The following is a 17,607-nucleotide window of genomic DNA, read 5'->3' as shown; positions in this document are numbered from 1 at the left end:
GGGGAAAGGTTGGCCCGCGCTTGGTGAACTGCTTCGGATGTGTGTTCCAGAGGCATTCCATCCGTCCACAGACTCGCCGTGTTTGTGCGGGCTGTCAACAACGGAGCATGGCGGAATGCCGATCATGTGACCGGCTTTTGGTCGCCGTGTGCCTGGCCAGCTGACGATACCTCTGCAACCAACTTACAACCGTGCGACACAATGTTATCAAACTGGAGGGAGCCCGGGCTCTAGATCCGTCTTGACGAGCTCGTGGCGAAAAGATAAAAAGGAAGGACGGTCTCTCCGGGTAAAAGAAGAGTAGCCCATAGAAAGCAACGCGAATCATTTCTGTACCGATTAAATTGTGCCGCCCCTGACTTTGTTGTGCATCCATTTGCTATGGCGCAGTTGCTCAAGAGCTATCTAGGCCTGGGCCGGGCCACGACTGCCGACGACGACAGTGCCCCAGTCAGGGCGCTACCGGCCTCATGGTATACATCCCAGGAGATGTATGAGCTGGAGAGGAGGGCCATCTTTTCCAAGAAGTGGCTTCTCACAACACACAAGCACCGGATCCCGGAACGCGGAGACTGGATACGGTATGATGTTGCTGGCTTCGACTTCATCATCTGCCAAGATCGTGATGGCAACATCAACGCCTTTCACAACGTCTGCAGACATCGCGCCTTTCCCATTGTCACTGAAGACAAGGGCAACAACTTCATGTTCTCCTGCAAGTACCACGGATGGTCGTACGGTCTCAACGGCAAGCTCGCCAAGGCACCAGGCTATCAAGACATGCCAGGCTTTGACAAGTCTAAGAACAACCTCTTGCCGGTACACGTTCATGTCGATGACAAGGGGTTCATTTGGGTGAATCTCGATGGCGGCGCAAAGCCCGAGATTTCATGGGAGGATGACTTCGCCGGCATCGACAAGCAGACCAGGTTTCAGTACTACAACTTTGATGAGTATCAGTTCGACCACACCTGGGAGATGGAAGGCGAGTACAACTGGAAGATTCTGGCGGACAACTACAACGAGTGCTACCACTGCAAGACAACACACCCCGACATCCCGACCATCGCGGATCTCAGCTCTTACTGGGTGGAGACCAATGGAGGACACATTCAACACTTTGGCAGTCCCACAGAAGAGCAAATCGCGAAGGGTTTCAGAGTAGCCGCGACCTATTACTTCCCTAACTCATCGTTGAACATCTCGTACGTCTTCTCCACTTCCTTTTCTCCATCGAGGTGTCACTGACAAGTAGCAGGCCGCACTTCTTCTTCATCCAGAGGTTCGTCCCGAGCGGGCCGACAACATCGGCAATGAGGTATGAAGTCTACAGGAACAAGAACTCCAGCGATGAGGACTTTGGCGTCATCGACGCCATGTACAAGCGAATCATGTCCGAGGACAAGTACCTGTGCGCAAATGCACAGAAGAACCTGAATGCTGGCGTTTTTGTCAATGGAGAGCTGCACCCCAAGATGGAGAAGGGGCCGCTCTTCTTCCAGAAGTCGGTCCGGGATCTAGTTACGTCTCATCACAAGCGAGAGGTGGAGGCGGGCTGTGAGATATGGCCAGCTCGACAGACGCTGCCGGCGGCAACCCAGGCCAGCGAGGATGTCAACTTCTGCTCAGCGGTGGACTGCTGCAGAATCCCCAAGGAGATTACGGTTTGAGATATGCCAAGGAAATCTCGGGTTAAGGAATGTCTTTCATACATAGCATTATATAGCAGCCATTAGCGACATGATTCAATAATACGGTCCTTTCCATAGGGAATTAGTCGGCTTTACGCCCCTACAACTGTCAAGTGACGTTGCTCGCCAGGGAACATAACATCAAATGGGGGATAAATTGGTAAACTGATTAAAGTATGTCGCAAAAGAAATCCTAGTCACTAGTTGAGCACTCAAGGGAGTATAGCCTTTTTGTCATCACTGCTGTATTGAGATGATGTTTCTCGGTACAAAGTAAGCTATATGTACGCCCCTATCTTGATGGCAGTCGCTAGGTTCATCCCTCTTTCCTCTAAAAGCGCCGAACTCAACAAATTATCGTAAGTGCTACTAATCGACCATAGTGGGCTAATGTGTCTGGTTGAAAATGTTCAAATGTTGCGAGCAGAGGGTTGTGTAGGATATAAAGCTCTCAGCCTCGAAGTCGGTAAACACCCCACCCAGCTGGTCCGTACTGCTTGCATCCGCCGGATACGATGTCTTGTACACCCACTCACGGCCGTTAATCAGCTTTTCTGTGATGAGCTGGCCGGTGTGGGTGTCCCGAAAGGCCGCCGTCATCAATGGTTGTATGAACGGGTGAAACCAAAAGGATCTGAACCGGTCAAGGAGTCTCCTTTTGTTGCATGTTGCGTGGTAGGACCCGAAGATATTCTTAGAAACGACATTGGTAGCCAACTTCAGACTTCCAATCCACTCTTGTGCGGACAGAGATTGATGCCCAGCGATCGAGTTGTAAATTCGGAGCAGGGACTGGTAGACGTTGGCGGGCATCTGAACTAGATATGGCTTGAATGTTTCGCCCTGGTCAAACACATCTTCCGAAACAGTTGCGGTATTATCTGAGTTGTTGAAATCGAGGTCATGCATCCATCTATCAAAGTAGCATCCGGTTTGGAAAAGAGCCGATTCGTAATCGATGGTGACGTGGTGCTCCGTTGCATTCGAGGATTCGAAATCTGTGTTCGAATGGGATCCTAGGACGTCTGAGTTATGCGCGCGAATGACTCGTTGGTCTCGAGAAAGTTCTTGGCGTCCGAAGAGTCTGGCGAGGTACACCTGGTCCGAGTTGTGATATTCGAATTCGGGATCAAATGTCGCTTCCATTTCAGCTATACCAGCATTAATGAAGTTGCGCAAGTCACCCAAGGGGCCGATAACAGAGCCCGAATTGAGAAATTTGGGGTCTGCGTAGACAAAATCCCCGTTGCCCGTTTTGGGACCAAGTGCGTTGTGTGCGAGGTTCGATGCAGGGATAGCCGAGCACTGAGCCTCTTCATACAACGGTGGCCAACACATCTTATCAGCACCCCAGACAAGTGTTTGCCGTAACCCACGGCTGTGAGCTTCTTCGACACTGATACCGAAACGGTCCGCGAGGCGAGCATCGGCGTCCGAAACAAGTTGGAAATAACGTTCGATCATAATCTCGACGGGAAGCTGAGCTATAACGTCGAGGCCGTCTCCGACCATGATTAGATCGTCATCTTCGCCGCCGTTAGGTAACGTGTCGAGGTATCGTTTGATCGTCCGTATCTTGGCAATGTGCGCGGCTTTTGCGTCGAACTCGCCCTCCCCCTTCCAGCCTATGACAAAAGGTACGGGGTATCTGTTGGCGAGAGCCGATGCGACAACGGCGCAGAAGAGATCGTTTGGCGAGGTGGCCGGGATCACGTAGTGCAGCTGAGATCTCTTGGGTCCTCCAAGCACTGCCGGTCTTTGCCTTAGCACGGACTTGCTCAGCGGCCACTAGACGATGTTCTTGGTCAGGTAATGTTTCCGTAAAAGCTTGATGCTGCTCGGCTTGTGCTGGATGGGATTGGACGAATTCACCTCGTTCATGTATAGCCTATAACTCTCCAGTATCACTAGCATGGCCAGCATGCAAAACACCAAAAGAACATATCGACGGTAGGTGGACAGTGCCGTGTACATCACGATTGATGGCCGTCAACCGTAACTGCTCAACACGCCAAAGTTCAATGGCTAAACGGAGCTGAAGCCCTTCTGGTGAATTCAAGGCCCTTGGGGTTCAATGGAAGCCTGCTGGCGAAACGAGTGGAGAAATCTAAGAAAATACAGCAAATTGATAGAGTTTGGAAAGAATGACATCGTGTCGTTCAGACCAAGTATTGAAAGAAGGCCGTCGGTAACTGGAAAAATCTAATTAGGTGAACTGCCTGTAGGGCCTTCATACTGTGTCATAGGCCTACAGCATGGTAGAAAGGCTATTGACTGGCAGGGAGGATTTTGCAGCTTCATTCATTTCAAACTTCATATTCCAAACGGATACGGCATGCATTACGCGTTCGAGCATAACGGTAAGCATTGCCATCCCTGCTCAGCAGGGATCTACCATCATGCCCTCGCCTGCTGGGGACACTTGATGCGTTTGTAGTGGTGGACCCCAAATTGAACTTTATCTCGTTCCTATACCGAATCAAGTAGCAAATAAACCGCGACGAACTGGGCGCACGGCCAAGTCGAGTTATGCAAGAATTCTCATGTTGGCAAGCTCGCGCCACTCTACTCTTATTGCGACCCCTTGGTGATCGTCCCACTACATCGACATAGTACTAATACCAACCATGTTCGGTGCTGGTTCTGAATGGAATCATGCTGACTGAAGCTGGGGCTCGTCGCTGTGGTGTTATTGCAACCGGTGTCTTGGCTCGCGTGTCGCGTGACCCCCTCCACATCCCCCCCCCCCCCCATATCGAACTGTTCAGTCAATCCGAGCACGGCGCGACAACTGCGACATTCTCTTACGATTACTTTATAAAATAGTCGATGCCCGTTGCTAAGCACCGGCACAGCCCCTTAACTTTGGGGCTCAAGTGTCCCGCGTCTTGGCAGCTTGTAGCTGGCGAGATGTCTTACCTCCAACATCGCTTATTGTGTTCGGATGAGCGGACTCATGTGGACTACATATAATTCGGCGTTCCTGCTCCACATTGCCGGGCATAAGCACGCCAAAAGCTCACCTCGGCTCTCCTGTTCCTAGCGCCTCTTGGAAAGCTGCCGATCTCTAATATTGTTGGCCAATTGGTGCCTTAGCCAGGGGAAACCCGGCATTGGTGGGACACTGTATGAAGCGAGGCCACCTCAAGCAAGGAACACGTCCAACAGTGAAGTGAGCGCCAAGGGTTTGTTTGCATGTCGCTGCATCGGACAGATATTGGAGCCATCAATCGCTTCCGGCGTCGATGATTCGCGTTGATGAGCTGGTACACTGGCAAGCTTGAGTCCGTATTTCAGTGTTACCCAGCTCAATAAACGTTGTGCCCCGTCTTTTATTCAACCATGGAGGTCGCGTCTCACCACCTGTACTCCAATTATCCCCTTCTGGTTCAGTTTTCGGAGCTTGGCCTTGGAGCCTGACCTGCAGCTCCGAAGCGGGGATGATCCCGGGCCGGGGTCCCAGGCTGGGCCATGCTGTAACCAACTGCTGCTGCCGACAGATATCTCAGGAGTTCTGAGTAGACAACCTGAGACGGAGTTGATAGCGCTTGTATCTCACTTCAGCTATGGTCCTGTTCTTCAGTGGACTTCCCCATTCCAGTACCAGACATCGAACTTTGCCTTGGTGCCAGTGAAGGGCTCAGTTCCGAATTGGAAAGCTATGGGCTTATTAGATCATGTTCATAGGGCTGTAGTGACAAGAAAGTGAACATACTGATAAGATGCTGCTCCTTTGCTGGAAATTTATACTTTTTTGTCATGTGGTCGAAGAACGGTAAGATATCGGAGTCGAAGTCTGTGACCTGGACGGGGGCAACGAAGCTGAAAACTTTCATGTCGCCATTATTTCCGACAAAAAGCTCCCAGCTCCGGCCGTCAATGGTGACTTTGCCTCTTGATTCGCCGATCGGATGGACGTTGCCCAAGTTTCCCACCCTATAGCCGGTGAGCTTTTGCCCTTACATATTTCCACCCAGAACAAGATGCCACTCACCACACCATGAGTTCGTAGTCGCCACTGCTCCCACTGTGGTTGGGATCGGCTGCTGTGAAGAGATCGTAGGCAACATTGGCCCGGACGTTGCTACCGTTGTACTGCCATTGCGCTCGGGTCGGTAGTCTTGTGATGTTGCCGACTAGAGGCTTGGTGGGGAGCTCTCTGCCCGAGTATGGGTAACTCTTGACATTGTAGTCTCCCCCAGACCAGGTCCAGTCGGTGTGCCACGCTACTCCGTCCTTTTTGATGTTATCGACGTATGTGCATTGATCCCCTTTGCCGGCCGCGGCACCCCACTCGTTGTTATTGACGTAGAACCCGAACGCTGAATGAGACTCGAACTGTCCACATAACTGCTGGGCATATGTGAATGCGGGAAGAGCAAATAATGCAAGTGTAGACTTCATTTTGATAGTGCCGCGGTCTTTCACTGTAAAATGTGCCTGGTCAGTGGGAAACCTGGCAAATTTCGAGGTTTACAACGAGCCCTTTTTATCCTACGATCCTTGTTCAACTCTCATGCTGTGAGCTCTCAAGCATGCCCTTTGGCCGCGGTTCATCATCAGCCGCAGCCTTGGCATCCTGTAGGAGTTGTTTCGCACCCGCCCCTGATCTAGCTGAAAGCGAAGACGTTCCGTTCATGTTGGAGCTGCGAAGCCAACCCGCAGGAACACCTTAATTGCTCCGCTGACGATTTCGTTCCATTTAGGAGACAGAGGGCTATCTCTATTTGGGAAACGTTTAGCCTAGCGCCAGGGGTGTTGCCAATGGCCTTATTTATAGCTCCCAGTAAGAAACGTCGAAATCTCGAACGGTTGCCGCTTACGGCCTGTATCCGACCGGCGCAACAACGGCCCGACTGACACAGCGGACATTTTATGATGGATTGCTCGCAAGGCGTGCACCGCGAAATGGAATGGCATCTCAGGCACACTTCTTTGCGCGAGGCGGAGAGATGGACGAAATAAGAAGGTGTCCGTGGCTAATTTTGGGGCCACAGGTGGTCAATGAACGCAAGGCACACAGGCATAATGCTCATGCTACGGCTCAGAAGCAATGTAAGCGTCATTTTACTTACTGTGAAGCCATCTTTTTGTCTAAAATTTAGTTTGATGTGGTGAGGGGTGCGATCATGTTCACTTACTTACCTGGGAATGCGATGCTGCTTACAAAGTCTGTGCTTTGGAGTAGGTTGTAGGCTTGGCTAGTCTGGCATCCGGGCCATGCAGGCATAATGCGACGGGGAGACTGGGTGTCCGCGTTGTAAATAGCTTACCCGGTAACTCAGGCAGAGCAGGCGACGGTTCATGTACCCAAGAGAATGTGTGCGTTTCTGCCCTCCGCGCGGTGAATCATCTTTGTTGGAAAGGGGCTGGACCCGGGTCAATAGGAGTCTTGGTTTTCTGTCTACGGATGGGACCTGGGCCGTGTACGAAGTATATATACGCATTTGGTTCATTCCACGAGGCTGTGTGACGCCTGGGAGGTCTGCAGTAGGGGTCGTATGACCTTTGCTATCGGAGGCCTATGACCCCTAGACTCGAGGGTGGTGAGGATCCCACATACAGGCTGTGCCTCTAAACATACTGCAGCTTCGGATCTCGCAAAAATCTTCACTAAGGCGCTAGTGACAAGTCGGTCCTTTGCCATGGGGTCGATGTCGACTATAAGGTGATGGTTGCTCATAACTCAGGCGGCCGGACAGTTGGACGTTTTGCAGTTGGGATCCGGGGCCGGTCGTCGAATGAACATTGGTGGAGGAGACATCCCGCTCTAACAGCAGCATTATTGATGCTTGCCTGGCAGGCACTGTACACTCGCGGCACAGGCAAATGCACAAACGACGTCAATGTGCAAGCATGGGCAGACGAATGACGGCCGTTGACAGCTTCGTGCAACCGCGCTCCTTCCTCTGCTGGGTCGCTCCTGAGCCAATCAGTGACGCGTTCAAGGGGCACCCACTTGCTTGATCAGGCAATCTTCCTTGTCACCGTCTTTTGAGACCAAGGGCGCGGACGTTTGAAAGGGAAGAACAAATGCTCCTCAGCCGCAAGTCATCGATGCTTTGTGATAGGCGGTACGACCGTGGTTGTTTCAGAAGCATCGAGGGCAGCTTTGGACCCTGGCACCCGACGGCGCCTTAGAAGTGGTTCGAGGCGAGCACCACTTGCAGCTTTAGTGACATGTCACGCGGCAGCAGGCAATGGACAACCTGGACCGACCAGTGCTGTCTCCTGCAAAGTTCGCCAGCGCCCCCCCCCCCCCCCAACACTAGAACGCTCTGGCGGAGGCTCAGGCTGCAGATGTCATTGCCGGCTCGGTCAACAGAGCATTTGAGGGGAGCCGGGAATAGCCACCTGCCGCGGTCTGGGCGACGTCATCGTTACTTCTCTTGGAGGTGCCACTGACTTTAGCTGGCTTGGCTTTGAGGCGGGTTCAGCCGGGGGCTTGACCATGGCATTAAGGTTGCGGCTGCCCCCGAGACGATGTCTGGTGCACCCCGTCGGCTAGATCTCCGCACACGAGCCACCACCAAATCACAGTAACGCTGAAGAATACCCGCACTGGAAGGTCGGCACGGTCTGTGTATCCCGAGTGCAGCAGTGTCACGGTGCACCGGCGTGCAGGCGACGGAGCCGTTGCCGAAAAGCCGGCTGGAATTAGCATAAAAGCTCAATGCATGTGGGAGGATGGACTGCGTCAACTTTCAGCTCGTGCTTCGCACACTTCCTCGAGGCGCAATAGAGCACGGCGAGCGGCTTGAGGGAACTTGCCTGGCCGACAGAGTGAGCTGCGTTCGAGACCCTGACAGAACACGAGTTACTTGCCCCCAAATGCGCGGCGGACTGAAGCCAAGCCGCGATTGGAAACAGAGTTCGGCTCAACCGTATGTAACTCGCCGGACACGTCGACTTGACGGCCACAACACCATGCGATTGCAACGTAAGACACCGTACAGTATTACTTGGTACTGCAAGGTACCGTACCAAGAGAAGAGGGCATTCGTAGGTCGTGACCGGGGCTGCTCACAATGTCGGTGTTGTTGGGTCCCCCCCCCCCCGTCCATGCTGTCTCAGGCGCAACCATCATCTGACCCCGCGGGGGGCGATCAGTTGACGTCAGTCAGCACAGGCCATCAGACGAAGGTGCAAACGAACGGGGTGTCACGACTCAAGGAAGAATGCCAGTTGCGGTGCGTGCATGCGCGCATTTCCATATTTCCACGAGGCAACGGCGGCTACGGCTACGGCACACCGCACTGAGCGCTTGCGGGAGGGCGGTTGCCGCATGAAGCAGACGTCAACCAGCCCGTTGGTCCCTGCCTTTCATCATCTGCTGCTTCCCCCCCTTCACGGCGGCGGAAGAGAGGCATTTCATTACTTTCGTACCCCAACTTAGCAAGTGAACGAGAGCGGCCTCCAGACACCATCCCCCACGCCGGCCATGGCCACCGACAACTCATCGGTCGAGGCTGGCACGCCCACGGAGGCCACGCCGCTGCTCGTGGCCGTCCCACGCCACCAGCATCCCTCTCCTCGACGACCGAGTCGGCCCGCGCTGCTCTCCCGCGCCTCCAAGGACGAGACGACGGCGGCCGCGTATGCCGGCGATGGGTTGCCCTACAACGACTACACCGCGATCGACTGGCTGCACGACCTGGTCAAGGACAGCGTGCGGCGCAGCGAGGTCGAGTCGCGCTTCCGAGGCGGGATTAGAGGCCGCGTCGCCGCGTGGTGGGATCTCACGCAGGGCTGGGTCGCTGCCTTTGCCGTGGGCATCCTGACGGCCTGTGTCGCCTTTGCCGTCGACGTCAGCGTCGAGACGGTTGCCGACTGGAAGGAGGGCCGCTGCGCCGAAAGCATATGGCTGAACCGCCGCGCGTGCTGTGCCATTGACGACGGACAGTGCAATCGGTGGTTGCCCTGGGCGAGCGGTTTCGGCTCCGCATATGCCGTGTACGTGGCGTCGGCGCTGCTCTTTGGCGTCATCGCCGCCGGATTGACCATGACGACAAAGATGAATCTTCCAGCGGTGGGCATCGCGGCCGACGGAGACGAGGCCGAGGATGTTGTAGAATCACCCAAGGGCAAGGTCATGTACATGGCTGCTGGCAGCGGCATCCCCGAGATCAAGACCATCCTGTCCGGCTTCGTCATCCCGCACTTCCTCGACCTCAAGGTCCTTGTCGTCAAGGCCGTCGGTGCCACCTTTGCCGTGGCCACGGGCATGTGTCTGGGCAAGGAAGGCCCGTTCGTGCATATTTCGACCTGCGTGGGATACCTCGTGGCCAAGTGCGTCCCCAAGTACGCCACAAACGAACGCAAAATGCGCGAGGCACTCAGCGTCGCCTGCTCCGCGGGCTTGTCCGTTGCCTTTGGCGCGCCCATTGGCGGCGTGCTCTTCAGCTACGAGGAAATCAGCACCTATTTCCCGCGCCGCGTCCTCTGGCGGTCTTTCCTCTGCTCCCTAGTTGCCGCCGCTGCGCTGAAGGAGCTCAATCCTACGGGCACCGGCAAGCTCGTCCTCTTTGAGACCAACTACGGCGTCGATTACGACTTTTTCCACTACGTTGTCTTCATCTTTCTCGGCGTCTGTGGCGGCGTGTTTGGCGGCATCTTTTGTCACGCCAACTTTATGTGGTCGAAGTCGTTTCGCAAGATTTCCATCATCAAGAACAGCCCCGTCTTTGAGGTGTTTCTGGTCGTTTTGGCCACGGCACTGCTTCAGTTCCCGAATCGCCTGATTCGCGACACGGGAGACATCACCATGGAGCGGCTTCTGGTCGACTGCAATAACGTTGAGGAGGACTGGATCTGCGAGCAGGAGGCCCTTGAGGAGAGGGGCACGTATTATGCGTGGCTCATTTCAGGCACGCTGGTCAAGCTTGTCCTGACCACAATCACGTTTGGCTGCAAGGTGCCGTCAGGGATCATCATCCCCTCGCTGGACGCCGGAGCGCTTTTTGGACGCATGGTTGGCCAGGCCGTGCCGGGCATCTCGCCGGGCATTTTCGCCATGGTTGGGTCTGCCGCGTTCTTGGCCGGGGTCAGCAGGATGACGGTCAGTCTCGCCGTCATCATGTTCGAGCTGACGGGGGAGGTCAACTTCATTCCTCCGTTCATGATTGCCATCCTCACCGCCAAGTGGGTTGCCGACTGCATCTGCGCGGACGGTGTCTATGACCTGTCACAACACCTGCAGGGCCACCCATTCCTCGAAGCGGAGCGCGCCTTGAGCAAGATCAGGATGATGAGGGACACGGACGGCACCGCCACGGTCGCGGCCCTCATTCCTCCTTCAGAGACTATGGATGCCGTGACGGTCTTTACCGGCCCTAACTACCGTGTCGCACCGTCGGTTCTACGGGCCAAGCTGGCTAGCCTCCGCGCCCGCGGCCTTATGGATGCCGGTCTGGTCCTGGTCAACGAGCGCGGCATCTGCCACGGATACCTGCCCGAGGCGGACCTGGAGACGATCTTGCGGGCGGTTGACGAATCGGGCCAAGAGGTCGAGCTGGATCTCTTGGGCGGCATGCTCGCCGAGCTCATTAACAGGAGCCCCGTGTCCGTCCCCGCCACGGCGCCGCTGGAGTACGCCGTGGAGATGTTTGACAAGCTGGGCGTCCGGTACCTGATTGTGGTGGAGGAGGAAACGGCAAAGGTGGTGGGCGTGGCTCTCAAGAAGCGGCTCCTAAGACTTTTAGACGAATGAGTACGGAAGCAAGTCACGTATCGCAATAGAAATAGAATGCATTCGCCCACAACTGCGGGCGTGTTCGTACATAAAGAGCGTTTAGTGGGCAACGCCACTGAGTGGGTCTGTAGTACAGTATAGTGAAAGCCCGGTGCTTGGTAGTGGGCTGTATTGTTTGCTGATTGATCAATCCACGGGTCGGACCGCGCGCGCCAAGGTAGCAGTGCAACGCTATAAGACCGCTGGATGGGTGTAACAACGGACAAGCAAGCCTCGACGTCGAAATGCCTCCAAGTACAGTATATGCACCTTCTGTGTGTGTATGTGGTGGTGCAAGCAAGGCACAAAATGTGTCTCGCTGCTCGTCTCATAAACAAGTATTTCAAGGGGTCTCGTCAAGCTCTGTATATAGCTGCGGGTTGAATTCATTCTCTATACCTCATATGGAGAAGTTATGCAAGACTACGCGTAGCCTTGTGTTGCGCAGACTGCATCCAGCCTGCAGCACGTCATCGCGGGAAGCACACCTACAACAGTGGCTCCGGCTCTAGCAAGAAAAAAAAAACAATCTAAAATCTCTCCATGAAATTCTTCCTCACGGTCCACATGCGCGCTCGCTTCCCGTATATGAATAGGGGGATGGTCGTCAGCTGCAGCAGCAGCTGGATAACGCCAAGCCATAGAAAGACCTTCCTCGGGCCGTCGTGCGCCATCCAATGCGACACAAACAGGCTGAAAACGAGGCCGTGCAGGATGTTCTTGGAGAAGTTGAGTGTCACAAGCGCCTCGCCGGCATACTGCCGGAAGCTGTCGACGCAAAAGGTGATGGCCGTCGTCGACCCCAGGGAGCATCCGAAGGAGAGGACGCCGAGGAACGCGGTGGGAACCATCCAGTGGTCCTTGTCCTGTGCCGACCAGCCGAAGCCCATGAGGCCGATGCAGGTGGACACCATGATTGGGATGGCCATGACCAGTCGGAACTCGGGCTCGTACATGCCGCCGTTGCGCCTGGACATGGCGCGGACGACAATGTCGCTGATCTTGCCGGCCACGCCGGTGCCCAACACCCCGCCGATGAAGGGCGATATATACACGAGGCCCGTCTGCAGCGAGTCGAAGTTGTACGACGCGGGGTCGCGGTAGATGATGGCCATGGTTTCCGAGATGACCATGAGCCAGCCGACCGAGCACGAGTACACGGCGGCTGACCACAGCACGGCGGGGTAGGAGAAGAGCACGAAGGGACGCACCATGACCTTGAGCCACTTGTCGTTGTTGAGGCGGCCGTGGTATGGGCGTAGATGCTGTGCGAAAGTCTGGGCGGGCTGCTGCCGGAGCATGTGTGTGTACGCCTGAACCTTGGGCGGAGCGCGAAGCGCCGAGGCCGGGATCCGCTCGTTATCCAGGTTGGGACCGCGCATGTAATAGTCGGCATTGTTCTCGCTGCCGGCGATGCTGTGGGTGTATGCGGACTGCGCAAGGTAGCTGGTTGGGGTCTGAGTAAGGATAGGTCTCGGCGACGGCACACCACCGTCGTCGGCACTGCCGTGTTGATGTGCTTGGTCGGTCACTGCCGCTGCTTCGTCCTCCGCGGGTAACGCAGGATGACCGTTCTTGTCATATTTTACGAATTGCCTTTCCTCGCCAGGGACTTGGATGCGAGGCGGCGCTCTGGGCTGGTCGCTTGGTGAGTTTACGCAGTCATCGGCGGTGTCACCATCGCGGGATGCCCTGTTGTCGATCTTTCCGGGCGTGGCAGCGGTGGAACCTGCAGCAGCAAACTCGACGTGAAGATGTGCCCCTCGAGCCGCTGCGTGACTCTCAGGTCGCACTGGTGTTTTGGCAGCAAGGCTCGAGGAGTCAGGAATATCCGGTGGCTGGGGCAAGCTGCGGCGGGAGGACACGCGGCGGAGGAAGCTGGGCCGCTTGGACGGCCGCCTGGTGGGCGTGCGATCCCAAAATGTTTCGGGAACAAACAAGAACAAAAGACTGAGCCCGAGACCTGCGACCATTGCTACAATGCTGTCGGGATAATCAGCTCCTGCAGACGGGAACGCCCTGCACTGTGCTGCATATGGCGGGTAAAAGATACTCACAAGAACACCCAGCGCCACCCGTATCGCTGTATGATCGCAGCGCTTACAAGCGGGACCAAATTCTTGCCGCCAAGCAGCAGCAACGTATATATACCAATGCGATACGCCCGCTCGTGCAGGAAGAAAATCTCGGCTATCGTTGCCGAAGGAAGGCACTCGACCGGGTTCATGGCCATGCCCTGGAACACCCGCGCGGCCAGGAGGGATGGAAAACTAGGGGAGTGTCCAGCCCAGATGCAAGTGCCGATGAAGACGATGGCGCTGGCGAGGTAAACCGGTCGCTTGCCGAACAGAATGGCCGTCGGCGATGCTATAACTGCGCCGACGCCGAGGCCCATCATGTACAAGCCGACGACGAGCGAAACGTTCTCGACGGTCACGCCGTACTCGTGGGCAATGTCAGTGAAACCAGCCGCGATGAGGGGGCCGATGCCGCCGCCGATCATGCAATAGAAGCCGAGCGAGATGAGGGCCGTGTCGCGCTGCCATCCCGGCCAATTGAGCGGATCGTTGGCCGAGTCCTCTGGCTGTGGCTCGAGAATGATGGTGCCGTCCTGCGTCTTCTTCTTTCCCTCACTTGGGTCGCTAGATTGGGCGGGTGGATCGGCGGTACGGTGGCTTACTGAAGTCCGTCCAGGAGTCGAGGATACGTCGACGGGAAACCCGGCTGGGATGGAGGAGTGAGATGTTCGTGCGTGAACGTTTCTCAGGCCCAGAGGCTCGTTGCGATTGGCGGCCAGGAGCAATACCGAACCTGTGAATCCAATGTTAACAGCTTGTCGGCTTGTCATGGGTTCAATGCAGCCAGACGCACCGGGTACTTCAACAGTCTCAGGGTCGTTCAGAATGCCAAAGCTCCAGCGAGGGTGCGACGACTGCTTCTCGTTGCGAGGTTCTGCCGTCGGCCGACGGGCAAAGAGTCGGCGAAGTCCATGTCGCGATGGTCTGTCTTTGACGTTCTCTGCACTCTCTGATGACAATGACGCCCCCGATGAGGCCATGGCTCCAGCTGCGGTCGGGACTTGCCAGGGGTGCGTCTAAGTCGCTTGCTGTGGTAGGTAGAAATCAATGAGGCCAAGCAAGGCTAGCTTGGACTGAGCAACTACACAATCTGCTCGTCGTATCTGTGATATATGTCCTCTAGTCCGTTCGGGACAGGCGTGCTGACAGGCGGTTTACATGCACACAACATTGAAGTATACACATAGGAATAAGAGTTCCAGAGAAACACCCTCGACTAAATCGACCACAGCTGGGCTTTTTTTAGGCCATGAGCAAATATGAGCACAAAGGGAGGGACCTTCATGAGCGCGTGTACTTTGTACGGTGCAGTACAGCAGTATACTTGGATGACAAGATTGACCCTACATAGGACGAGGCAACTGCACGATGGGGTGGTCACTGGGGCCAGTCAAGAGACAGCCGCCGCGCTTGACTGTTGGGCAATCACTTTCTCACGTCAATCTGCACCGACACACATGCAACGAATAGTACAGTAAAATTCATGTCAGATTCATAGACAGTACTTACTGTACAGTGCATGCAGACGATTGCGCGAGGCATGTCGGTTGACTCGCACCGCTCACCACGTGTCGCTGCAATGAACAAGAAGGCGGTGGAGCAACGCGATCGACCTACATCCTGCGCAGCTGGCAGCGGCACTAAGTAGGTACCACTTGTTGGTGGCTGGGCGGCTTCTGATCACTCGGCGGAGGCGATCTCGGTTGGGGCTTGATACGTGGGCATCTGACCGCAGTCAGGCGGACGGCACGTATGTAGTATACCCGGACGTGCTGGATGACGCTCGGTGGGCGGGCGACGACTCAGTTCTTCGTATACACCTGCTGACAAGGCGGCCATGTCTCAGGCAGATCGGCAAAAATTACGGGCCAGACTGCTGGCGCCTGGATCTTGGCAAGTCTACGAATAGGGGGGTGCCTAGCCGCCTCCAACTTTGAGTGTGAGGCTTGCTGCGATCTTCGCTCAACTGACGGCGGGATGGCACGCGGCGTTGAGCCACCATGTCAATCGTCGTCAATCATGCCGTTAAATAAAGCCTGCGAGTGTTGTTGCCCACTGCGCTAGGGGCGGCTCGCTTGGAGCTGCCTTAGTAGACACAGCACCGTAACCCCAGTTCAGCCAGGGCTGGGCTGGGCAACATCAATGGCCCTGGCTCCGTTCTGCGGTATGACGATGCGGCTTGGCAACGGCGCGTGCGCGTGCGGCTCTTATTACTCGTGCCCGGCTGTGGCTGCGGTGTCACACGTTATCCTCTGGCGTGTTGAAGGGGTCGTGAATAAGTGCAGCGCCGTCGATCTTAGTAACGAGCCTCTGCGCGCCCAAGATGTGTTGAAGAAAAACAGCAGAAGCCATTGAAGTCTTATTACGAAACAACATGCTGGCTCCTGCGTCAACCACGGTGCGACAGGCAGTGGCCGGACACGGCTTGCTGAAGCAGGCACTTGCCGGGTCTTCGCAGCGATTCAAAGGACTCGCGTCCTTTTCATCATTCCTCCACGATGGCGTCATAATTCTTGCCCTGTGCCGAGGCACGCGTGGACGTGGCAGGCGCTCCAGACAGGAAGCCAATGTGGTTGGCGGTCTGCGGGGTCGACCGACACTTCGACCGCCAAACACTGACTCGACGTTGAAGAGAAAAAAGGCCGCATTCTGACATCCGACCAAGCACTAGCTGCGCGAGGGACTGGCGGCAGCGGCGGGTGTGGTCCTCAGATGCCTCTCGCTGGCTCTCGGCTTACGGCATTTTTCTACTGCGGTTTGATGGTGCCAACACGGGCCTGTCATCTGCAGATGGCATGACACCGTTGCGACTCCATGTATCGTGATGTACCTGGCAGTATCTCACGGTCGACGAGAACCTCGAACACCTTTGATGTTCTGTGCGGCTCCACGCCTAGCAAATGGGCGGGCCTTGACAGGCATACACAACAGTCGCTCTGCCATGAGGTACGACGTAGACGATACACTGTTGGCGGTCATCACTCGTGGTATAATCCCGGGATCAAGCTGCCGAGTCACTCCCCATTTGAAGCGTCTCTCCCCATGTTCATGATTACGTATTGCGTCAATATCTTACCTCACCATGGGCCGAACGACATCCATATGATGGTGTCTGTCTTAGTCTCATGCATTCGGTGCGCTGCATTACTTCGCGCATGTCATCTACCGGCGGCGCGGTCGCACGGGCCGTAATGAGCAGCAAAGCGTTGATGAGAGTGATGGTGGCCGTCATCCTGGATTTTAGGAGATTGTTTTTGTTTTCCAGCCAGTCCCGGGAACCATGCCCGTGAACGCAATAGTGAAGATGCGGCGTACTTACACACCTCTGTCATGAGTTGTGTAAAGAAGAACAGTATGCCGGGGGAATGCACGAATGGGACAAGATTGCGCTGCTAACGGGCATGACCTCAATTTAGCTTTATGAATAATAGCCACATGGCATCGGACGCAGTCCTCATAAAGGCTAGACAAGATCAATTCGATAAGTCGAAAAGTGTTGTCTTTTACCCCATAGGGCCAGCTGAAGAAAGCTCGACGCTATCAGAAAGGTCATGCGAGCATTTAACTCCCGAGACTATCCCCGGGCTCATTTGCTTCACGGAACTGGAAGACTCAGGTTAAGGAAAGGCCATTGATGAACAAGCATAGAAAGATCATTCGAGATGGACGGTGGTGGTTGGCTTACGCCTTTCAGCGCATAAGGACATCCCGCCCCGAAAAGCACCTTCCAGGCAGGTCCGTTCAGCTCCCTCCAAGATAGACGGCTTGTCTCTAGTTGACCGTTGACACGTCGGAGGGGCACTTCCGCAACTGCGGACGCTCGAGAGCCGGACTGGAGCAGCAAGGCTCACCCTGCAGCGCAGAGTCATAGGTAGCTCGCAAATGCCGCAACGCCCTTGTCCAGAACGCGTCTTTTGGGCCCCTTGGCCGGCCCGCGAGGCGAGGCGCTTCCACTACGGGTCCGCGATGGGTCGATTGCATTCTTATGGCGCGATCAGCGGGCTTGTCTTCGCCGTGAGAAGATGCCCCAGCTATTGATGGATGGTTCACACGTATCAGTTGCTTTATTGCACGTGAGATGCCACCAATGTTTCGTACACTGGCCAGC

At 55.5% G+C, this 17,607-nt stretch overlaps 5 protein-coding genes across 5 annotated transcripts; 2 read left to right on the top strand and 3 right to left on the bottom strand.

Annotated features, from left to right (window-relative positions):
- Positions 1-381: 381 nt before the first annotated feature.
- JDV02_001994 (uncharacterized protein) lies at positions 382-1,670 on the top strand (the record flags this gene model as incomplete). Its single annotated transcript, XM_047982972.1, has 2 exons — positions 382-1,205; positions 1,259-1,670. The coding sequence occupies 2 exons, from the start codon at positions 382-384 to the stop codon at positions 1,668-1,670; spliced, it is 1,236 nt and encodes a 411-aa protein (XP_047838942.1).
- Positions 1,671-1,953: 283 nt separating this feature from the next.
- JDV02_001993 (uncharacterized protein) lies at positions 1,954-3,572 on the bottom strand (the record flags this gene model as incomplete). The annotated part of the gene is made up of 2 exons (XM_047982971.1): positions 1,954-3,479; positions 3,564-3,572. The coding sequence occupies 2 exons, from the start codon at positions 3,570-3,572 to the stop codon at positions 2,079-2,081; spliced, it is 1,410 nt and encodes a 469-aa protein (XP_047838941.1). The 3' UTR covers positions 1,954-2,078.
- Positions 3,573-5,270: 1,698 nt separating this feature from the next.
- Positions 5,271-6,095, bottom strand: JDV02_001992 (Xyloglucan-specific endo-beta-1,4-glucanase; the record flags this gene model as incomplete). Its single annotated transcript, XM_047982970.1, has 3 exons — positions 5,271-5,350; positions 5,407-5,627; positions 5,686-6,095. 3 exons carry the CDS (start codon positions 6,093-6,095, stop codon positions 5,271-5,273), a joined length of 711 nt encoding a protein of 236 aa, XP_047838940.1.
- A 2,753-nt stretch (positions 6,096-8,848) lies between these two features.
- On the top strand, positions 8,849-11,505 carry JDV02_001991 (uncharacterized protein). The gene has a single exon (XM_047982969.1). The coding sequence runs from the start codon at positions 9,133-9,135 to the stop codon at positions 11,398-11,400; it is 2,268 nt and encodes a 755-aa protein (XP_047838939.1). The 5' UTR covers positions 8,849-9,132; the 3' UTR covers positions 11,401-11,505.
- A 278-nt stretch (positions 11,506-11,783) lies between these two features.
- JDV02_001990 (uncharacterized protein) lies at positions 11,784-14,479 on the bottom strand (the record flags this gene model as incomplete). Its single annotated transcript, XM_047982968.1, has 3 exons — positions 11,784-13,404; positions 13,479-14,232; positions 14,293-14,479. 3 exons carry the CDS (start codon positions 14,477-14,479, stop codon positions 11,952-11,954), a joined length of 2,394 nt encoding a protein of 797 aa, XP_047838938.1. The 3' UTR covers positions 11,784-11,951.
- Between the last annotated feature and the right edge of the window lie 3,128 nt (positions 14,480-17,607).

The sequence above is a fragment of the Purpureocillium takamizusanense genome, chromosome 2 (genome assembly GCF_022605165.1).
Source record: "Purpureocillium takamizusanense chromosome 2, complete sequence".
NCBI lineage: Eukaryota > Fungi > Ascomycota > Sordariomycetes > Hypocreales > Ophiocordycipitaceae > Purpureocillium > Purpureocillium takamizusanense.
The sequence above is the reverse complement of the archived record's forward strand: the minus strand, read 5'-3'. Positions and strand labels throughout refer to the sequence as shown.

Excerpts from the sequence above, each read along its gene's own strand:
- JDV02_001991 (XM_047982969.1), top strand. The coding sequence starts at position 9,133 with ATGGCCACCGACAACTCATCGGTCGAGGCTGGCACGCCCACGGAGGCC.